The 18,948-nt window shown below is 39.0% G+C and overlaps 1 protein-coding gene across 11 annotated transcripts in view; it reads left to right on the top strand.

The window, feature by feature from the left end:
- The window catches only part of DIP2C (disco interacting protein 2 homolog C), a 486,518-nt gene that overhangs the window by 418,553 nt on the left and 49,017 nt on the right, over nt 1–18,948 (top strand). For 4 of the 11 annotated variants that reach the window (XM_043541505.1, XM_043541504.1, XM_037891030.2 and 1 more), the window contains 4 exons: nt 532–702; nt 11,385–11,414; nt 12,007–12,051; nt 13,111–13,172. In XM_043541505.1, the coding sequence (XP_043397440.1) occupies nt 532–702; nt 11,385–11,414; nt 12,007–12,051; nt 13,111–13,172 (308 nt within the window). The remainder of the gene's footprint in view (nt 1–531; nt 703–11,384; nt 11,415–12,006; nt 12,052–13,110; nt 13,173–18,948) is intronic. The other 7 variants (XM_007054120.4, XM_037891026.2, XM_043541507.1 and 4 more) reach the window with 2 other exon arrangements.

The raw sequence follows: 18,948 nt of genomic DNA on the forward strand, positions 1-18,948 counted from the left end.
GCAGAAATTTGTATATGTAAAACTTGTAACGTTTCTGATGTCAGTGTTTTGATAGCCTCTCACATGCAACTAGCTGTAAAATGCCAGACCTTCCTTTAATGATTCAGAATTCCCATTATTCTGCTGAAACCCTATTAGGTAGAGCTCAGGGTGTGTACACTGCCTCCACGCCCTTGTGTCTTTAATAATTCTCCAGTCAGTTTTTTCCTAGGATAGTTAACTCTTCCAGTTCACTGGTCATTGGAGTCCTGAGCTGTTACTTGTTACTAACATATTTTCCCTCCAAAACTTTTTTGTGATCCATTTCCTCGTAAATGCTAGGGAAGAAATTCCAGGCAAGTAGGTCTGTTCTACATCAGCCATAAATGTGTCAGTTGGCCATCCAGCTTCCATGAAAGGCTAGAATCGGAGTATTATAATCCTATATTTTTGTGTTCATGTTTTGTTTCACAGTGTGTTTAACACATGTTTTGATGCACAATTTCAAAATTGATTAACTGTAGCTTTCACTACGTTATAAATTCTTCCTAGGGAAGGGGACTGGACCTCTCACGTGTACGGACATGTGTCGTCGTGGCAGAAGAACGGCCCCGAATAGCTCTCACTCAGTCATTTTCAAAATTATTTAAAGACCTGGGTCTCCATCCGCGGGCTGTTAGCACATCATTTGGCTGTAGAGTTAACCTGGCTATATGTTTGCAGGTAAGACTTTCCATGCCTTAAATTTTGTACAACTTCTAGTACTAAGAAAATGGTTATCAATGAGCAATTTTCTTGTCAAGCATGGGAGGTTTCATCATGTTTCATATTGGTCGATTGCTTAGTTGTTCTTTAAGCATATTGAGCAAATCCATCTGTTACTTAATGTTCTCCTTTCATATGCAAGTAATACACTTCTGCATTTGTCAATGAACCCTGTTCATCCTTCACAATACATTCATAGCATTTATTCTGCCCCAGATGTGCTGTAATTCAGTAACGTGTATCAGAATGATACAAGTTGTACTCTCAATACTCTAAAACAAAACTAGTTGGAATTTATTCATGTAGTGCATATCCCTGCTTCCAAGTGCTTTCTTTATGTACTTTAAAACAAAGTAGCTTCCTGCTTTGTGTAGAATAGTTATTTACTTTAATCAGATAAATAATTTCTGCATGAAATATATAGGTCACACAGTGAAAAACTAATCTTTCTGACTCAGCTATCACCATATGAGGCATCTGTGTATTTCCAATTTGACCCATTCATCAGATGAGTCTCCAGGGAGAACCTGGAATTTATCTTGCATTCTCTGCTTCAGGCATTCAGCTTTGTTGATTAATAGGTTTAAAGGACAGAAAGGAACACTGTCATCATCTAGTCTGACTTCCTTTGTAACACAGATCTTAGATCTTCACCTGTTGATTCCTGCATCCAGCCCAATAACTTGTGCTTTAGTACATCCACATCTTTTTAGAAAGACACCCAATTTTGATTTAAAGCTTCCAAGTAATGGATAATTACCATACTCCTTAATAAAATGTTCTAGTATTTAATTATCCTTAGTGTTATGGCACAATTTTTCTATTTTATTTTTTATTTCCAGTTTGAACTTGTCTAGCTTCAAATTCAGCGATTGGATCTTGATATGCTTTTGTAGGTTAGATTAAAGAGCCTTCTACTATCAGATCTTCTCCACTTAAATATAAATAGATGAATAAAGAGATAAATAGATGGCGCTCCTTAAGTCTCCTGCTGTAAGGCATGTTTTCCAATCCACCTCTCATTCTTATGGCTCTTCTCTGAACCCTTTCCATTTTTCAATATCCCTTCCAAGTCTGGATAACAGAACTGGACACGAGCAGCATCTCACCAGTGCCATATATATAGATAATATAACCTCCTACTCCACTAGTTCAAGGATCACAGTAGGCCTTTTCAGAGCAGCATTGGGAGTTGGCTATCGACCGTGTCCGCTAAGTCTTTTGCAGCCTTGAGTCCCCCATTCTGTAAGTATAACCCACATGCATTGAGCAAAGGCTATTGTACCTTTTTAGCTCTTGTACCTACCACTGTTCCATGTTGGGGATCTCTTCGTGGATAGTAGCAAAAGCCTTGCTCAAATATGGAAGCCAAAACCACATCTGAGCAGAAGTACTGCAAATAATGCACTTGCCTCCCTCTTCTCCTACTCATCATTTTTATAGCACTTTGTTTTACAAGCAAGGCCATCCAAAAACTCTTCACAAGTATAGGTGATCAGCCCAGCACAGACCACTGCTTCTGTGTCTTATCCCCAGCTTCACCCCGGCCTGTTGCAGGGAACTGAATAATCAAGGCCTTCATCAGACCTTGGTCTAAAGTGACCTCACTACTGCAACATGCCAACAGAAAACAAATACAGGAGTTGAGCAACTTCTCTACCTCTCGTGTAACCCAGAGCTAAATTAGATGGTGATTTTAATTATCACTATTGAATATATAGCAAAGCTATAGTCAACTGAGTAAGATAAAAAGTCATTATTTGTTCTGGAGGTAGCCCTCTTCTAATTCAATATTCTCTAATTACTTTCATAAATAGTCTCCCAGCATGTAAAAGTTCAAGCAAATCTCTTGCACTCCTAAAAGCAATATCCGAATCCTTTTAAAATGAATGTCCCTTCTGCTTAATACATGTAAAATCTTGGACTCAGACAGAAGTCATGTTTAGAAATGCTCGTGTTAATGTTAGGTTTCAGAGTAACAGTCGTGTTAGTCTGTATTCGCAAAAAGAAAAGGAGTACTTGTGGCACCTTAGAGACTAACCAATTTATTTGAGCATAAGCTTTCATGAGCTACAACTCACTTCATCGGATGCATACTGTGGAAAATACAGAAGATGTTTTTATACACACAGACCATGAAAAAATGGGTGTTTATCACTACAAAAGGTTTTCTCTCCCACCACCCCACTCTCCTGCTGGTAATAGCTTATCTAAAGTGATCACTCTCCTTACAATGTGTATGATAATCAAGGTGGGCCATTTCCAGCACAAATCCAGGTTTTCTCCCCCCTCCCTGCCCCAAACCCACTCTCCTGTTGGTAATAGCTTATCTAAAGTGATCACTCTCCTTACAATGTGTATGATAATCAAGGTGGGCCATTTCCAGCACAAATCCAGGGTTTAACAAGAACGTCTGAGGAACGGGGGGGGGGGGGGGGGGGGGGGGGGGAATAGGTTACTTTTTATAATGACTCAACCATTCCCAGTCTCTATTCAAGCCTAAGTTAATTGTATCCAATTTGCAAATTAATTCCAATTCAGCAGTCTCTCATTGGAGTCTGTTTTTGAAGTTTTTTTGTTGAAGGATAGTCATTTTGAGATCAGAAATCGAGTGACCAGAGAGATTGAAGTGTTCTGCGACTGGTTTATGAATGTTATAATTCTTGACATCTGATTTGTGTCCATTTATTCTTTTACATAGAGGCTGTCCAGTTTGACCAATGTACATGGGAGAGGGGCATTGCTGGCACATGATGGCATATATCACATTGGTAGATGTGCAGGTGAATGAGTCTCTGATAGTATGGCTGAAGTTATTAGGCCCTGTGATGGTGTCCCCTGAATAGATATGTGGACACAGTTGGCAACGGGCTTTGTTGCAAGGATAGGTTCCTGGGTTAGTGGTTCTGTTGTGTGGTATGTGGTTGCTGGTGAGTATTCGCTTCAGGTTGAGGGGCTGTCTGTAGGCAAGGACTGGCCTGTCTCCCAAGATTTGTAAGAGTGTTGGGTCGTCCTTCAGAATAGGTTGTAGATCCTTGATAATGCGTTGGAGGGGTTTTAGTTGGGGGCTGAAGGTGACGGCTAGTGGCGTTCTGTTATTTTCTTTGTTAGGCCTGTCCTGTAGTAGGTGACTTCTGGGAACTCTTCTGGCTCTATCAATCTGTTTCTTCACTTCCGCAGGTGGGTATTGTAGTTATAAGAATGCTTGATAGAGATCTTGTAGGTGTTTGTCTCTGTCTGAGCGTTTGGAGCAAATGCGGTTGTATCGCAGAGCTTGGCTGTAGACAATGGATCATGTCGTGTGGTCAGGGTGAAAGCTGGAGGCATGTAGGTAGGAATAGCGGTCAGTAGGTTTCCGGTAGAGGGTGGTGTTTATGTGACCATCGTTTATTAGCACTGTAGTGTCCAGGAAGTGGATCTCTTGTGTGGACTGGACCAGGCTGAGGTTGATGGTGGGATGGAAATTGTTGAAATCATGGTGGAATTCTTCAAGGGCTTCTTTTCCATGGGTCCAGATGATGAAGATGTCATCAATATAGCGCAAGTAGAGTAGGGGCATTAGGGGACGAGAGCTGAGGAAGCGTTGTTCGAAGTCAGCCATAAAAATGTTGGCATACTGTGGGGCCATGCGGGTACCCATAGCAGTGCTGCTGATTTGAAGGTATACATTGTCCTCAAATGTAAAATAGTTATGGGTAAGGACAAAGTCACAAAGTTCAGCCACCAGGTTAGCCGTGACATTATCGGGGATACTGTTCCTGATAGCTTGTAGTCCATCTTTGTGTGGAATGTTGGTGTAGAGAGCTTCTACATCCATAGTGGCCAGGATGGTGTTATCAGGAAGATCACCGATGGATTGTAGTTTCCTCAGGAAGTCAGTGGTGTCTCGAAGATAGCTGGGAGTGCTGGTAGCGTAGGGCCTGAGGAGGGAGTCTACATAGCCAGACAATCCTGCTGTCAGGGTGCCAATGACTGAGATGATGGGGCGCCCAGGATTTCCAGGTTTATGGATCTTGGGAAGCAGATAGAATATCCCAGGTCGGGGTTCCAGGGGTGTGTCTGTGCGGATTTGATCTTGTGCTTTTTCAGGGAGTTTCTTCAGCAAATGGTGTAGTTTCTTTTGGTAACTCTCAGTGGGATCAGAGGGTAATGGCTTGTAGAAAGTGGTGTTGGAGAGCTGCCGAGCAGCCTCTTGTTCATATTCCGACCTATTCATGATGACAACAGCACCTCCTTTGTCAGCCTTTTTGATTATGATGTCAGAATTGTTTCTGAGGCTGTGGATGGCATTGTGTTCTGCACGGCTGAGGTTGTGGGGCAAGTGATGCTGCTTTTCCACAATTTCAGCCCGTGCACGTCGGCGGAAGCACTCTATGTAGAAGTCCAGTCTGCTATCTCGACCTTCAGGAGGAGTCCACCTAGAATCCTTCTTTTTGTAGTGTTGGTAGGGAGGTCTCTGTGGATTAGTATGTTGTTCAGAGGTGTGTTGGAAATATTCCTTGAGTAGGAGATGTCGAAAATAGGATTCTCGGTCACCACAGAACTGTATCATGTTACTGTTCCTCAGACGTTCTTGTTAAACCCTGGATTTGTGCTGGAAATGGCCTACCTAGATTATCATACACATTGTAAGGAGAGTGATCATTTTAGATAAGCTATTACCAGCAGGAGAGTGGGGTGGGGGGAGAGAAAACCTTTTGTAGTGATAAACACCCATTTTTTCATGATCTGTGTGTATAAAAACATTTTCTGTATTTTCCACAATATGCATCCGATGAAGTGAGCTGTAGCTCATGAAAGCTTATGCTCAAATAAATTGGTTAGTCTCTAAGGTGCCACTAGTACTCCTTTTCTTTTCGTGTTAATGTTGTGAACTCAGACATCTGCATGACCTATTTCACTTAATAAATATTGACTTAAGTTTCTCCTGTTGAACGAGTTCTGTACCCTTGTGGAGAAACTGTTTCTTGCTCTATCTCGAGTACCTGTAAGGGAGATAGAAAAACCTAATGAAACAAGTAATCAAAATTTTCATTTAAAAAAGAACCCCCAAACTTCATCCTTGGAAACTCACATCAAAGAGATCCTCTGCCCGCTTTCTTTTGGAGAGCTGATAGTTAGTTCCATTTAGCAAATAGGTCTCAGTTTACCCTCTCACCGTGAATACATCCAAACTTTAAAAGCTGCATATCAGGGAAAATGCAGGTACTATAGATACCTACTGTGCAGGTAGATCCAGAACACTTCCTTTCCCATAAAAAGTAACCGTTCTCCGAGGAATTCCCTGGTCAAGAAAACAAAGGAGAATCAGATGAATTAACCCCTTAGTAACAACAGTCTGCTAGTTATGCTTCCTGCATTGCTTTTGACTTTGAAATGGCTGCAGGATTTCCTTTTATGTGGGAGAAGGTTGGGGTAGGAGACATAGCTCAGGGAAATTATGGCATTGCTGTCATGACAGACTGCTCTAAGCGTCCACTAAAACTTCTCAAGTACATGAGGTTAGTGGCCCTTCAATCCCTGAAGCTCCATCCCTGAGACTGTCTTTCAAAGCTTTGCTTGAATTCACTCCGTGCTCTGATGCATATGAGAAGAGGCCATGAAGGGCATTGTAGATAACAAGGACAAGCTTCCCTTTGTAAGCTGGGAGGCTTCACTTGCCACTAATAGAGATCTCCCTTTCAGGCTTGCACTAGTCCCCAGGCAGTTTGACATCATGCTGTTGGTGACTGCCTCACCAACACCAAGGCACTTCAGTAAGACCATACTGGCACTAAAAGCAGCAAATGAGTTGGGAGAACACTGGCCAGTTCTATAGTTTAGACCTTCAGTCAACCTCAAAAATATTGTTGAACCTAATGTATATGGAAGCCCAGATTAACCCAGAGAAATGGCAGGCATATCCCATCACTTGAGAACCTGATCAATACTGAATTTTATTTGGGGTACTTTTTTTACTTGAGTATGTATGTATGTTGGCTTTCTGACTGAAACTCAGCCCTCGGGAGTTGTGTGAATGCACAAAATTATAGGCAGTTCTTGAGACGGGATCACCCCTCAAGTGAATATTTGTTAACCGATTTTGACTGCAGATTTAATCTGTCTTCAGCACAAAATAAGAGGGACGCCCAGCCCGTTAACATCCGGGAGAAAACAGGTGTGGCTACTCAGGTTGGCAGAGATCTTTGGTTGTGCTTGAATAGCTTAACAGCAGGCACCTCAATCCATAGGAGGAATTAGAAGTATGTACGTGATTTTTTTTTTTTAAAAATAGCTTTGAGTGGAAAACTGCTTAAGTCGCTGTTTCGAAGTAGTCTAATGCCTGTAACATTGCCCTGTAAATCACTCTTATGGGCAGAATGGCTCTTAAAGCATTTAAGCAAGGAAGATGTGAAGTGTGTTTTGAAGTAATAGTGGAGCCATTATTTATAAAAGTAACTGCAAAATAGGCCTTTCAATAGAAAATGTAAAGATGCCAAAATCCTCTGGAATACTTGGCTACAGCAGGGTTGCTTCCTTTAAAGCAGCTGGTACTGTTGACTGTCAAAGCCTGGATTCTGGGATAGATGGACTACTGTTCTGATTCAGTATAGCAGTTCCTATGATTTGTAGTATACAGGTATCTTGACCTGAAGAGCATTCTGTTTCCTGGATGGCAGGTTGAAGAGCAGAATGGGTCTTAACTGTTTCTCAGCAATGTTCTTTAAGTTAGCATCTCTTCAGCATGTTCAGGAAGTGGTCCTTGTTTGCTGGGGTCTTAATGCTGTGCTTCAGAAAAATACTTTTGTACATTTCTGAGCCAGTGGGATCTCCTTTGTGTTTATTCTTATAATTGGTGTAATCCTCCCTCCTACCCTGTCATCATTATATGAAAGAAGATGGAGGAATTATTGACATCTATCAATATATAGTCATTGAAACCTTACTTTCCATAAGGCTGGTTGTCAGGCCCATTTGAGGTTCCTCCTAAAATTTGCACCTATGTTATCTTTATCAAGAGGTCTTAGTGCTCACCATTTGCTCCTTCTCCAGAGAGAGGCCTATCCTGATTGTCTTCAGAGTGAGTTACCTTTTTATTTGACTTGGATTCAATCTCTTATTCTTCTCTTACTTTAATTCCATCAATAGATGATCCTATAGATTGATTATTCCAAACGGTCTCATTAGAGGGTCTTCGGGGCTGAGCATATCCTATGTTTATAATGCACAGTGTGTGTGCTTTTGCTAGAGGTCATCGACTGAATAACACCTGTATTCTGGAAGCAGTCTTCAGCAACAGGGCAATTCTGTTCTGTAAATAGTTCTAAGTTGTTCATCTAGTTATCTTGGAATTGCTAGTTTCTTTAATTTTTCCTCTTTTCAGACTAGTGACAAATGAAGGATACAAGCATTTTACCTAAAAAGTGCTCTGATTTTTCGAACAAGCTTCTTCTATTTTTTCCTTTAAAGTGAGGTGGTATGTAAAGAAGAAATAACGAATTTTGGAGCATGTTTATCAATCTTATTTTATGAATATATACTTGGAAAAGGCAGGCATCCTAATAATCCCTTTGATACAAAACTGTTTTATACTACTAAACTAATGGTAATCTTAGTATTGCACCATATGGAATACTATGAGACTAATACACTGACGCTGAATTTATTCCTTCTGACTAATTTTAGACAGAATTACCATATGTCACTAAGGGCAAGATTTATAAAGGTGTTGAGGCACCTAAAGATACAGATAGGTATTTTTGAAAATCATAGGCACCTAAATGCCTTTACAAATCCAGCACCTTATGACTAAAAGTCATATAGGTATTTGGCAAAGGTATTTCTGAGATAAGTAGATTGTATATAGCATATTTTATGTCTCATGTATAATATCCTTAGTATTCTCTAAAGAATTAGAAAAGTAGGGATGAGCTATTACCAAGGCAGAGGTGCTCCTCCAGAATTTTTAGCTTTGTAAGCTAGCTTTCATTTAAATACTTGGAATTTATTAAGTTTTTAGTGGGGGGAGAAGGAGTGGCACAAAAAGGCGTTGAAGTTCAAATTGCATTCATTCAAATTACAACTCCCATGCTTAATTATCCTTGAGATAAAATCTTTTTCCAAAGAGTCACTTTGTTATTAACCTCCACTGGAGAAGAAAATGTCTTCAGCCACATTTGCTCCTTTGAAAGAAAATGATCAAGTACATTTTTGTTGCACTATAATTAGAAAAGTTACTCGATGCTTCATGTAGCTTTTTTTAGTTGGGGAAAACTGTGTATTGATGCTTCACTCCAGTTAACACCAAAATATTAATTGCTTTGACTGAGAATTCTATTAGTAAAATCTTTTAGGAGGCAATGCTTGTTTGTGTCTTTTTCCTTAATAAAAGATCACACTTTTGAGGATCTCCTACACCAGGAATAACGTGGGGTTGCTTTTAGAGAACTAGAACTGCTCTGATAGAGGACTATTCAATTTTTATGTATATTTCTTCAAGTAGTAGTAAATTCTTGGCATGTATGATTTTGTACTTGCATATGTAGTACAAATCCTTCAGATAGTTTGCCAACTCTCAAGATTTTCTGGTGAGTCATGATATTCAGTGACTTCCTTAAATCTCCATCTGCTGGAATTATGCTAGGCTCACTAAGCCCTCTTCTGTTGACATAGCTGCATCTGCACTGAAAGGTTTGTCGTCATAGCTATGTTGGTCAGAAGTGTGGTATTGTCATACCCCTAACCAACATAGCTTTGGCGGCATAACTTTTCAACATAGACCAAGCCTTACTTGAGATTCTAAGATATTCGTGAAAAAGTAAATGTTTACGCCTCATGGTTCCCGAGCATCCTGAAAATGTGTTACCCTAAAGGCGCCCACACCAGAAGTCAAATTAAAAGAACTCAACACTTATCTTTTGAAAATCTCATGATTTTTTTGTTGGCCGATTCATGACTTTTAAACACTTATGGTTGGCAATATTGTACATACACAATTGTCCATGACTTCAATAGAAGTTAGGCACATGCGTCTCAGAGGGAAAGATTTGTCCCTACACATGTGGGGTATTTTTCTCCTTCTAAACATCAGACACAAGAAAGGATATGCTTGCTGGCTTTGTATGAACACTATTACAGAAGAATCTATAAAATATATCTCATTGTTTTTAATCAAGAGTTAAAGTTTCACACTAGGTGAATTTGTATACACGTGGTTAATGTTTCAGCTAGATCTCAACCCTGCCTCTAATTTTTTGGGCACAGTTGGTAGATAGCACAGTCATCTAACTATCAGATTTACATGCATCCACAGAGTTAGAGGACAGTGTTGAAAATTAAATTCCAAATGTTGTGCATTGAGCTCATATTGAAAAACCCTTTTGAGGGCAGTTTAGGGTATTTTTAAAAGTCAGCTCTGGAATTGGAGTGTTACATTTTTGCATTTGTGTATATGTTTGGTAATGGACTTACTGCGCTTAAGCTGGTCTCATGCTGAGTTGCAGTTTTATAGTATACGGTGAAACCTAGACATTATTATCTATGTGGCTATTCTCAGGCAGCAATGTAATATGTAAACATGTCCTATTTAAAAATGCTCCCTCTTCCCCTTCATTCAAAATATACCAATTTTTAGCCGTTGCTGTGACAATTTCCTCTAGGATAAGAAGTTGACAGCCTAGTTCTGTTGGCACTGATATTGTTATTAAAGCAGTGCAGCACAATCCAGTGCTCCTGGAACTGTCTGACTTCACCGAGCATAGGTCCAGTCCCATGCGGCCCTTCGGAGTTTAGGTTTTCCACCTGCCAGCACAGTCAGTGGTTGCTACATCACCAGAGTGTCTGAAACAGCAGGCTTAGTAACAGAGGGATAATCGTCTCTGTATTTTTTATTGTTCCTTCACTGTACTGTTGAATCTTGATGTTGAACTATTTGCTTTTTATTAGTATTTACTTTTACTGCTTCACACCCTGCATTCCAGGGTTTGTGGACAAAGAATGAAGGAGTTTTGTAGTACCGAGTTACATAATTAGCTTTGAACATATAGAAATCAGACTATACAAGAAGCCTTGATTTTATTCTACCCTATGAGCAGGTTAATCTGGGTGAAAAATGTGTAAGTATTCTTTTTTCCCCCTTTGCCAACTAATTTTGCCCCAAAAAAACAAAACCCAGATACTTACTGCTTTTAGGGGGGGAAAGTAATCACTAACAACCTTTATTTTTAGAGTAATGGCAAACTTGTAGCCCCTGTTTCAATTTATGTGCATTTAAAATAGCGAGTCTATTATATTTACTTACACTTTCACATGAAAGATAGCGTGCTTAACATAAATTGTCTACTAACATTGTCTGTAGTGTCCTAAAATCACTTAAGTCTGTTTGTCTAAGGTTAACAGTCTGTTGCTGTCTCTTCTGTTGCTCTACTAAAATATCGACACCTCATTTTTTACTTTTTTTTAAACCTTTAATGGTAAAATAGTTAATTTGTAAGATTCCTGTATTTGACATTGTTTTTCTTTTTATTTTACTCCCCGCTTTTTGCATTTCCTCTCTTTTTTTTTTCCTCTCCCACCCTTCATTCCCATATGTCGTTATTATTTTTGTCTTGTGTTACTTTCTTTCCTTCTCTCCTTCATCCCTGCTATTCCTGCTGCTATAGCCTCACAGGCTGGGGAAGCTGGCCGAGCAGGTAGGGGATTTTCACGTTCCCTAAATACCCACCTATCAGCTTCCAACAGTGGGACAGACTAGAAATTGAGTCTGGAGATTTGAGGATTATCAGATTCTTTGTGTGTGATTATGAACAAGTCCAGTACAGTTCTGACTGGATGCAGGCTTCATGAAAAGTTAGCTGGCTATAGTAATTATTTAATTACCACTGAAAATAACTATTGCCATGATGGTTGTCTTTAATTTTCTAACTAACTTGTTTCCATTATTTTACAAATTGGTTACATTCAATTTTTTTTAAAAATTAAGGGTAACAGGTTTTTTAGGTTTTTTTCAACATTCATCCTTACTTGAACTAAGCTCTCCACTCAGCACTAGTCTGTTACACTGCTGAGTTTATTAGTAGACGGCAAATCACATCTTTAATGGCTAGATAGGATGTTGTATCTTGTATTTTGTATCATTACAAGCTAAAGAGGCTAACGTGCATGTGCAGTGCTGTTTCTCTTTGACTCTTTTGGTGGTGGGTTACTGATCAGTGTCTGTATTGTAAAGATTAATTGTTAGTAACGTCTTTTCCCTTTTTCGGTATGGAAATTGTTTACCTGTAGAACATCATCACAGTTTTCAGTGCTGAACAAATTGTGGAACTACCAGTAAGCATTGCAGTAGAAATGTAAAATAGCAAATTGGTTTTAATTCTCTTAGCTCTAAATATGTCCATTTCTAAGAATTATATTGTGTTATATATCTTAAAGTGGCTAGAAGACATTGTGGTTTGATGGTCTGTAATATTCCTTGAAAACCTAAGTAACTGATACAAGGGTTCCTGTAACTATTATTTGGTGTTCAAAACATTAAGCTGCTTAGAACAGAATTTCCAAAATTCCATTGTTCTAGCTTTCCACCTGGCTGTGGAGTGGAGTATGTAGCAAAGAAAGGATCGCTCGATATAGGAAATTCAGATTATACATGGTGATGAGTTTAAGCACTTGGATAAGGGAAAAATCATTGCAGAGTACAAAACCACTGTAAAAACAGTCTGCTGTTACCAGAGTGACTGAATATTATGACACCAAATGGGCAGTAAAAATATAAAGTGGAAAGCTGATAAGGAACAGAATAATTGCTTATATATCTTCAATCCATATCAGTTCATGTCATGTGTTCTGCCTTTTAATATCTTTAGCTTTAAATATATGCTCTGTTGCATGTGTGGAAGATTCTTTGCAAATCATGTTTCACATTCCTGACCACGTGCTTTTACCATTAAACTGTGTCTCCGCAGCAATTTCAGCATTCCTTTATATGAAAAAACATTTAATATATTTTTGTATGTATCAATGTGCTGAATAGTCAACCTTTTGGAAGCAAAAAAGCTTATGTTGACATTTAATTAGTACAATCATTTGAAGTTCTCACAAGCCGCAAGGCAACAGTTATCCTAGGGTAGGTATATTTGGAGGTTATTATATTGAGATTGTTATAATAGTATAATTATCATATAATACATAAGATATTATAATCAAGTTTTAGTTTGGTTTTATTTGTACCTTAAATAAATATTATTTGATTAGCCTAACTAAAAGACCATTTTTTCCATTCCTAAACCATAAAGTTACTTTGACAGTTATTCCAGTTAGAATATGTTGCATTTCATATCATTATAAATTCATATAAATGAAATTCTAACTAGAATATGTTACATTTCACAGGGAACATCCGGACCAGATCCGACCACTGTGTATGTTGATATGAGGGCACTGAGACATGACAGGTATGAACCCCATCTTTCTTGGTTTCACAATATGCAGATTGGACCGATTTGCAAGTGCATAGCAGGAACAGTATTACAATACAGTTGTCAAGCTGTGAAAGTGGTAGTAACCCTCAGATTCTTACTGATTTCCACCAGCCACCTAAAATAGAAATGACTGAATTAACAAAACGCTGGTATAATCGCAGGTGTCCGAGATACTGTGGACAGCATGTTGACACACTTAATGCTGTATGCTTCTCTACTTCTTTCGTTTTGTTCAAGGTCACACTGGCAATCCAACTCTTTCTAATAAGGGTGCTGCTTTTTTTTTTGTTTCACTCCCATCGGGCTTGATTCACTTTACACCAGGCCATTTTAACCGAGCTGAGGGTTTGCTAGCTAGTTGGATAATAATTTATTGTATGAACTTTAATACTTTTAATCAGCTCAGTGGTATGAGATGAACCTTTATACTAGTATTACTGCATCTGTATGAAGGATTGTCCCATTTTAATTACATCTGTTTCTAAACCAATACAGTTAAAGGACAAAAACTGCATGTAAACCAGACCTAAATCTTTTGCCCTAATGTCCAGTTTCTCTTGACTGCTAGCAGGTTCCATCCTTTACCAGGCTAACTCTTACTAGTCTGTCTGGTTGTATACCTCTCTATGCTGGAGTCTGTAGCTTAGCTCTGCCACTGACTTGCTTTGTAACCTTAAGCAAGTCACTTAACCATTTAGCTGTAAAATGAAGATAACAATTAGCTATTTCACATGGGTGTTCTGAGAAATAGTTAATGTTTGTAAAGCACTTTGAATGTATAAATCACTAGTTGCACCGGTACAAATCTTTTTCCTGGAGGAGGTCTAAGAGTGCTGTCTCCCTATCTTGTTCACTGTATTACATTAGTCAAAACATTAATTCCAGCTGGCAGTTTCAAATCAGGTTAAATTACTGATTAGGCAATTTATAGTGGCTTCCTTCTACAGTAACTTTTAACTAAGTCTTCTCTGTGTCTGCTAAGCAATTTTTTTACTTTTGTTTCAAAAAAATTTCACTTACTGTTGAGATTTAGCAGCTGTAGACTCACCCCTAGGAAACATAAAAGCTTTCCCAGCAGAGGTGGTTGGAAATTCGTTTGAAATATTATGTTGAGATAAAGGGGAGAACAGGAGGACTTTTTATTGTGGAAGCTTTTTTTTTCCCACTTTTCCAACTTGAAATCAATTTTTTTTTTGGAGGAAAGCAGATACTTTTTGTGACTGTTTCTTTTTGTTGAAAATCTAATTTCCCATCAAAGATTGAAATAGAAAATTTTGGACCAGCTTTATTCACCAATTCTGCTTGTGGGAAAAAAGTGTATTTGGGAACAAACCCAGCTAGTCTTTTCTTTCATTGTGGTAGTAGAGAGCTCTCTCCCTAGGACTGGGTAAGACCACCATCCATCTTTCACATATACTCTCTGAGAATACTCTGAGGTTGCAGTCCTCAATAACCTAATGAGTCACAAAATGATTATGCAGTAGCACATGTAGCCTGGTTGTCGGGACATTAAATAGTTCTTTGGCAGTGCAGGGTACGCAACAGTGCCCAGCTGCCTCTCTACCCAAACGAGTCTTATTAATTCAATGCTGCTCTTCTGAGACACAGCACTACATATGACAATACTGATGCCTAATCAGATTCAAGTGAAACTACAGTATTCAGAATTCATCCACAGAGTATACAGCAATTGTAATCTTGCAATTTTTTTGTGAAGCAATTAATTCTGTGCAATATGTGCATAACACGCACGAAAGTAGACCTACTGAGAAGCTAATTTCTTTTTCCTAATCTAAATCAATCGGAGGTGGTACAGTTCTGTACTTAGGAACAAAGACATTGCCTCACTTCTTAACCTCTTCCATCACTACTTAGAATGTCACTCATGTGGGAGAAAATAATTTTAGCCTACACTACACTGTGGCTATGGTGAGGAGCATTGATTGGGAAAAGAGACAAGTAAACACAGGGAGAAAGAATTAGTTTTTCTTCTAGGGGAAGAAGGAAATCTGTAAAGTAGTCCTTAGTGTGAAAATGTATTCTCTTTTTACAAGCTGCATAAAATTGATTTACACACTGTATCTACAGTAAATACTTTCACCTTCTTTAGCCTGTCATGGAAAAATAGATGCTGTTACCAAGATCAGCGTTTGCAGTGTATTAATTTCTTTTTGGTGTCCTGGTTATAGAGAACACTAAGGGAAATTGCTGGAGTTGGCCTAGATTTGCTAACATAACTCTTAATTTGATGGATTAAAGCCGCGGTTCAGAAGTATTAGACAAATGAATTTAAAATTCAGGTCATAAATTGGAGGACATAATCCCTTCATGTTTACGGTTTTATAGCCAGTTGAGTGGAACTGAATATCACTGCTGTTTACCTGTACCTAAAAATACGACTGATGTGCATAGCCGCGAGAGTGTAGAGTGACAGTCCAAAGCCACCTTTGAAACGTTCTTAGTTCAGATAGTCCAAGAGCATTATACTGTAAACTGGGTATACCTCTTACCTTTTACCAGAGAAAAAGTCAAGTTTTCCAAAATGTGTAAAAGGAAAAAAAAAAAATTTATATGTTTTTAATTTGGCAGTACGCTTTCTAATTATTCCTAAAACACAGCTAAATATGTCATCTTCAAGTCTGATAAACATGGTTTTATCTGTGCAGTAACAGTTTTCATCTACCATATACATGTTATTCTTAATTAATATTTGACAAAACCTTGAACAAAACAATACCTGTTTCTAACCCTGCCAGTAATGATGTTTGGATAACAGTGCATGACTAATGAAAACACCACCTTTGAGTAGTAATTTAGAGCAAAATCCCTGTGCTATGTGCAATTTGGGTAGTTATTGGCCAGAATTGAAACACTAGATGTAAACATTGCCAACGGACTGTACTGCTGGATTACAACTGTACTTCTCTATTTAGAACAAGGCTGGGAAAATGTTTTGGCCCGAGGGCCACGTCTGGGTATGGAAATTGTATGGGGGATATGAATGCTCACGAAATTGGGATTGGGGTGAGGGCTCTGGCTGGGGGTGCGGGCTCTGGAGTGGGGCCAGAAATGTGGAGTTCAGGGTGCGGGAGGGTACTCTGGGCTGGGACCAAGGGGTTCGGAGGGTGGGAGTGGGATCAGGGCTGGGGCAGGGGGTTCAGGCATGGGGGTGTGGCTCAGGGGTGCTCCCCATCCATGGTCCAAGGAAGAGGGTGGTTAAAGGAATGAAATCGCTGCTATACATGCATATAAAGGACTGAAAATGTCTAGCTAGTAAAGCAGACCTCAGTTATCTGCAGGGTGATGTATGCAGCTGTCTTCATCTTCACTAACAGACAAATCATAGATAGAAAACCAATTAGATTGTCAAAACCAGCATTTTGGATGCATTGTGTCAAAATGAGGATAGCAATAGAGCGTTAAAATCATTAATTCATCCACCATTAATTCATCCACCATGTGATCAGTTGTCTGCCAATTCACTATACTTTCCCATTTAAAAACTTTCCCATTAGCAGTGGAGCAGCTAAAGAGTTTTCCCATCCTGGGGAAAATTTTGTGATATTAAAAAAAATTTCCAGTTCTCGATCTAGACAAAAAAGTCAATCTCAAACTTTTGTGAACCAACAATCTGAAAGAAATTTCAGTTTGGTCCAGTTAAAACATTGACATTATGACTTTTTATTTTATTTTTTTTTTACTATATTTAGCATACATTTTTAAACAAAAAAGCATTTTAATGGATTTTTTTCATCTTGAAAATGTCAAAGGGAAGTTTTAAAAAATTCATTTTTTCCGAATACAGAAATTTATCAAAACCAACCCTTTCCTGTGAAGTTTCAGTGTTGACAAATAAAAAAAAATGTTTTGTTGAAAAGTTCCTAATCAGCCATAACTGTCTGGAGGAGACTTGGAATAGCTATTAGTTGTGGCACACATGAACTTCCCTGTATATTCTAGAAGAATAAAATTCTCCATGCACCCCAGGATTTTCTCATGCAGTTAAATTCTGTCTACACATAACAAGGACTTGTTACAATCCTTTTCCTGGCCAAAGTGCAAGATGGAAAAGCTCCAACACAACCTTGATCTCAGCACTTATCTGAAAAGGACAGAAAATGTAAGAGAAAACCTGGAGTCCTTATTCAATTCCTTGTATCCAAAGCATACAGGTAAAAAAACCTTCAAAACTTTCACTGTCCAGATAGATTTGTTGCTGACTTCAGTGGTCATCTTTGGATGCTTAAGAAATGCAAGATTAGACCCCAACTGTGGAAGCTCCCATATTCAGAAGATTTAAGTTCACTTTTTTACAAAGGTCTTTTTATATTCACATGGATTAAAAAAATAAAAATGCCTGTCCTAATAGCTTTAGGTCTACTGATAATTTTACATAAGTAATAAACTAGTAGGCACATCCATTTCTTATTTATTCAGATTGTACCTAGAACTTGGCCAAACAAATCACTAAATTGTACATACTTGTGCATATTGTATAATTCTGTACATAATATGTACAAGAATGGAAGCTTTCAACCAATGTAACTATAAAAACTGCTCTCATATTTTTCTTCCATAAAATGATTGCTGGATAAAAGGTGGGCATCCTTACTTCGCTTTTCTTACATGCACACGCATGCACACTTCTCACTGATCCTAACTGTGAATTCCAGTATTCCATTTAATAAATCTTATCCTTCTCCCAGTCCCATATTAAATCCCTATTTCGGGGCTAAATTAAAAAAAAATGTGGAGTGCAATACATTAAATACACGCTTCTCTTGTCAAGTTGTCCTGTATGCTAGTTCTCGTGCTGAGCAGCTCAGCTCACTTCCTCATCACTTGTGCAATCTTTGAGACAATCAACCCTGGGCAGGGAGCTGAATCCAAAGCTTGGGAATTGCTGTATACAATGAAAGACGAGCGAGAGAGTTTAAGTTTATTGAATTCTTTAAATATCTGGTCATCACTTATACGATGATGAACTATCGTGATCTCTCGTTGAAATATTCAGATTCCTCGATTGGAAACAAATTACTGTTCTTCTGGCTTCATACTGCACTTGTTCAGGCACCAGACTGTTGCTTTGTAAGAAGAATGCCTGTAGCAGGGAGGTCTGCCTCTTTAAGGGCCCGCGGCACCGGGGAGCAGCAAGCCCTGGCCTAAGGAGAAGCCCAGCAGTATTTGTCTCTCCTGGCCCTCCCTCTCATATAGTTTCCAGCTGGGGATCAGAGCCTATCATTAGCTGCAGCTTAGCTGGATCTGCTGATGCCTAGCAGCTGCCTGCTGGGCTTCTCCTTAAGTCCAGTCTTGCTCGTCCCTGGCTCCACAGGCTTTTAAAGGGGCTGACCACGTTGCAACAGTGCCCCTGTCCAATTATCCTGTCATTGACAACTTCTTGGAGTATTCTAAAGTATTGAGTCTCTTTAAAATTAAAAATAAGGGAACCTCATAGAATCATAGAATATTAGGGTTGAAAGAGGCCTCAGGAGGTCCTCTAGTCCAACCCCCTGCTCAAAGGGGGGACCAGTCCCCAACTAAATCATCCCAGCCAGGGCTTTGTCAAGCTGGGCCTTTAAAAACCTCTAAGGATGGAGATTCCACCACCTCCCTAGGTAGCCCATTCCAGTGCTTCACCACCCTCCTAGTGAAATAGTGTTTCCTCATATCCAACCTAGACCTCCTCCACTGCAACTTGAGACCATTGCTTCTTGTTCTGTCATAGAAAGCAGTGTCTCTAGTAGATTTT

Source organism: Chelonia mydas, chromosome 2 (assembly GCF_015237465.2).
Source record: "Chelonia mydas isolate rCheMyd1 chromosome 2, rCheMyd1.pri.v2, whole genome shotgun sequence".
NCBI classification, from domain to species: domain Eukaryota; kingdom Metazoa; phylum Chordata; order Testudines; family Cheloniidae; genus Chelonia; species Chelonia mydas.